Source organism: Meriones unguiculatus, assembly GCF_030254825.1.
Source record: "Meriones unguiculatus strain TT.TT164.6M chromosome 13 unlocalized genomic scaffold, Bangor_MerUng_6.1 Chr13_unordered_Contig_2907, whole genome shotgun sequence".
NCBI classification, from domain to species: domain Eukaryota; kingdom Metazoa; phylum Chordata; class Mammalia; order Rodentia; family Muridae; genus Meriones; species Meriones unguiculatus.
In genome coordinates this window covers 627,501-632,500 of record NW_026843582.1, presented here as the reverse complement: position 1 = coordinate 632,500, position 5,000 = coordinate 627,501, and the positions used below count along the sequence as shown (strand labels likewise).

At 60.9% G+C, this 5,000-nt stretch overlaps 1 protein-coding gene across 8 annotated transcripts in view; it reads right to left on the bottom strand.

Annotated features, from left to right (window-relative positions):
- Positions 1-5,000, bottom strand: part of Pds5b (PDS5 cohesin associated factor B) — a 102,290-nt gene that overhangs the window by 55,753 nt on the left and 41,537 nt on the right. For all 8 annotated transcript variants that reach the window (XM_060375901.1, XM_060375894.1, XM_060375896.1 and 5 more), the window contains one exon: positions 625-770. In XM_060375901.1, the coding sequence (XP_060231884.1) occupies positions 625-770 (146 nt within the window). The remainder of the gene's footprint in view (positions 1-624; positions 771-5,000) is intronic.

Genomic DNA, 5,000 nt, shown 5'->3' with positions numbered 1-5,000 from the left:
CGTCTACACTGCCCCACCCCGCCCCGGAGGCGCGTCTACACTGCCCCACCCCTCCCCGGGGCTCGTCTACACCGACCCACCCCCCGGGGCGCGTCTACACCACCCCACCCCACCTCGGGGCTCATCTACACCACCCCACCCCACCCCGGGGCTCGTCTACACCGCCCCACCCCACCCCGGGGCTCATCTACACCACCCCACCCCACCCCGGGGCTCGTCTACACCGCCCCACCCCACCCCGGGGCTGGTCTACACCGCCCCACCCCGCCCCGGGGCTGGTCTACACCGCCCCACCCCGCCCCGGAGGCGCGTCTACACTGCCCCACCCCGCCCCGGAGGCGCGTCTACACCGCCCCACCCCCGCCCCGGAGGCGCGTCTACACCGCCCCCACCCCGCCCCGGAGGCGCGTCTACACCGCCCCCACCCCGCCCCGGAGGCGCGTCTACACCGCCCCCACCCCGCCCCGGAGGCGCGTCTACACCGCCCCACCCCGCCCCGGAGGCGCGTCTACACCGCCCCCACCCCGCCCCGGAGGCGCGTCTACACCGCCCCACCCCGCCCCGGAGGCGCGTCTACACTGCCCCACCCCCGGGCCGCCCCCCGGGCCGTCCACGCCGCCTCACCCGCTTGTCGAGCGTGCGCTCGCGCACGAAGTTGAGCAGCGGGTCGGTGACCAGCAGCAGGTCCTTGCGCGCCGCCGTCACGATCGACACAATCACGTCGTGCCGGATCGCCTCCTCGGGGTCGTGCGAGCGCACCTTCAGGTACTCTGCGGGAGCACGGGGAGCGGGGAGCACGGGAGTGAGGCGGGGAGGAGGGCGGAGGAGGAGGGAGGAGGGAGGATGGAGGGATGGAGGGAGGGATGGATGGATGGAGGGATGGATGGAGGGACGGAGGGAGGGATGGAGGGATGGAGGGAGGGATGGAGGGATGGATGGAGGGATGGATGGAGGGATGGAGGGATGGATGGAGGGATGGATGGAGGGATGGATGGAGGGATGGATGGAGGGATGGATGGAGGGATGGATGGATGGAGGGATGGAGGGATGATGGAGGGATGGATGGAGGGATGGATGGAGGGATGGATGGATGGATGGAGGGATGGATGGATGGAGGGATGGATGGATGGATGGAGGGATGGATGGAGGGATGGAGGGATGGAGGGATGGATGGATGGATGGAGGGATGGAGGGATGGAGGGATGGATGGATGGATGGAGGGATGGAGGGATGGAGGGATGGATGGATGGATGGATGGAGGGATGGATGGAGGGATGGATGGAGGGATGGATGGAGGGATGGATGGAGGGAGGGATGGATGGATGGATGGAGGGATGGATGGAGGAAGGGATGGAGGGATGGATAGATGGATGGAGGGATGGATGGATGGAGGGATGGATGGAGGGATGGATGGATGGAGGGATGGAGGGATGGATGGAGGGATGGATGGAGGGATGGATGGATGGATGGATGGAGGGATGGATGGAGGGGATGGATGGAGGGATGGATGGATGGATGGATGGAGGGATGGAGGGATGGATGGAGGGGATGGATGGAGGGATGGATGGAGGGATGGATGGATGGATGGATGGAGGGATGGATGGAGGGATGGATGGAGGGATGGATGGATGGATGGATGGAGGGATGGATGGAGGGGATGGATGGAGGGATGGAGGGATGGATGGATGGAGGGATGGATGGAGGGGATGGATGGAGGGATGGAGGGATGGATGGAGGAATGGATGGATGGAGGGATGGATGGATGGATGGAGGGATGGATGGAGGGGATGGATGGAGGGATGGATGGATGGATGGATGGAGGGATGGAGGGATGGATGGAGGGATGGATGGATGGAGGGATGGATGGATGGAGGGATGGATGGATGGATGGAGGGATGGATGGATGGATGGAGGGATGGATGGATGGATGGAGGGATGGAGGGATGGATGGATGGAGGGATGGATGGAGGGGATGGATGGAGGGATGGAGGGATGGATGGATGGAGGGATGGATGGATGGAGGGATGGATGGATGGATGGAGGGATGGATGGAGGGGATGGATGGAGGGATGGATGGATGGATGGATGGAGGGATGGAGGGATGGATGGAGGGATGGATGGATGGAGGGATGGATGGATGGAGGGATGGATGGATGGATGGAGGGATGGATGGATGGATGGAGGGATGGATGGATGGATGGAGGGATGGATGGATGGATGGAGGGATGGATGGATGGAGGGGATGGATGGAGGGATGGAGGGATGGATGGAGGGATGGATGGATGGAGGGATGGATGGATGGAGGGATGGATGGATGGATGGATGGAGGGATGGATGGAGGCATGGAGGGATGGATGGAGGGATGGATGGATGGAGGGATGGATGGAGGGATGGATGGAGGGATGGATGGAGGCATGGAGGGATGGATGGATGGATGGATGGAGGGATGGATGGATGGAGGGATGGATGGAGGGATGGATGGAGGGATGGATGGACAGATGGATGGATGGATGGATGGAGGGATGGAGGGATGGATGGAGGGATGGATGGAGGGATGGAGGGATGGATGGAGGGATGGAGAGATGGAGGGATGGATGGATGGAGGGATGGATGGATGGAGGGATGGATGGATGGAGGGATGGATGGATGGAGGGAGGGATGGATGGAGGGATGGATGGAGGGATGGATGGATGGATGGAGGGATGGATGGAGGGATGGATGGATGGAGGGATGGATGGAGGGATGGAGGGATGGAGGGATGGAGGGATGGATGGAGGGATGGATGGAGGGATGGAGGGAGGGATGGAGGGAGGGATGGAGGGAGGGATGGAGGGATGGATGGAGGGATGGAGGGAGGGATGGAGGGAGGGATGGAGGGATGGATGGAGGGATGGATGGAGGGATGGATGGAGGGATGGATGGATGGATGGATGGAGGGATGGATGGAGGGGATGGATGGAGGGATGGATGGATGGATGGATGGAGGGATGGATGGAGGGGATGGATGGAGGGATGGATGGAGGGATGGATGGATGGATGGATGGAGGGATGGATGGAGGGATGGATGGAGGGATGGATGGATGGATGGATGGAGGGATGGATGGAGGGGATGGATGGAGGGATGGAGGGATGGATGGATGGAGGGATGGATGGAGGGGATGGATGGAGGGATGGAGGGATGGATGGAGGGATGGATGGATGGAGGGATGGATGGATGGATGGAGGGATGGATGGAGGGGATGGATGGAGGGATGGATGGATGGATGGATGGAGGGATGGAGGGATGGATGGAGGGATGGATGGATGGAGGGATGGATGGATGGAGGGATGGATGGATGGATGGAGGGATGGATGGATGGATGGAGGGATGGATGGATGGATGGAGGGATGGAGGGATGGATGGATGGAGGGATGGATGGAGGGGATGGATGGAGGGATGGAGGGATGGATGGAGGGATGGATGGATGGAGGGATGGATGGATGGAGGGATGGATGGATGGATGGAGGGATGGATGGAGGGGATGGATGGAGGGATGGATGGATGGATGGATGGAGGGATGGAGGGATGGATGGAGGGATGGATGGATGGAGGGATGGATGGATGGAGGGATGGATGGATGGATGGAGGGATGGATGGATGGATGGAGGGATGGATGGATGGATGGAGGGATGGATGGATGGATGGAGGGATGGATGGATGGAGGGGATGGATGGAGGGATGGAGGGATGGATGGAGGGATGGATGGATGGAGGGATGGATGGATGGAGGGATGGATGGATGGATGGATGGAGGGATGGATGGAGGCATGGAGGGATGGATGGAGGGATGGATGGATGGAGGGATGGATGGAGGGATGGATGGAGGCATGGAGGGATGGATGGATGGATGGATGGAGGGATGGATGGATGGAGGGATGGATGGAGGGATGGATGGAGGGATGGATGGACAGATGGATGGATGGATGGATGGAGGGATGGAGGGATGGATGGAGGGATGGATGGAGGGATGGAGGGATGGATGGAGGGATGGAGAGATGGAGGGATGGATGGATGGAGGGATGGATGGATGGAGGGATGGATGGATGGAGGGATGGATGGATGGAGGGAGGGATGGATGGAGGGATGGATGGAGGGATGGATGGATGGATGGAGGGATGGATGGAGGGATGGATGGATGGAGGGATGGATGGAGGGATGGAGGGATGGAGGGATGGAGGGATGGATGGAGGGATGGATGGAGGGATGGAGGGAGGGATGGAGGGAGGGATGGAGGGAGGGATGGAGGGATGGATGGAGGGATGGAGGGAGGGATGGAGGGAGGGATGGAGGGATGGATGGAGGAACGGATGGAGGGATGGAGGGATGGATGGAGGGATGGAGGGATGGATGGAGGGATGGATGGATGGAGGGATGGATGGATGGATGGAGGGATGGATGGAGGGATGGATGGAGAGATGGAGGGATGGATGGAGGGATGGATGGAGGGATGGAGGGAGGGATGGAGGGAGGGATGGAGGGATGGATGGAGGGATGGATGGAGGGATGGAGGGATGGATGGAGGGATGGAGGGATGGATGGAGGGATGGATGGATGGAGGAATGGATGGATGGAGGGATGGAGGGATGGATGGAGGGATGGATGGATGGATGGATGGAGGGATGGATGGAGGGATGGATGGATGGAGGGATGGAGGGATGGATGGAGGGATGGATGGAGGGATGGATGGATGGATGGAGGGATGGATGGAGGGATGGATGGATGGATGGAGGGATGGAGGGATGGAGGGATGGATGGAGGGATGGATGGATGGATGGAGGGATGGATGGAGGGATGGATGGATGGATGGAGGGAGGGATGGAGGGATGGATGGAGGGATGGATGGAGGGATGGATGGAGGGATGGATGGAGGGATGGAGGGATGGATGGATGGATGGATGGAGGGATGGATGGATGGATGGAGGGATGGATGGATGGATGGAGGGATGGATGGAGGGATGGAT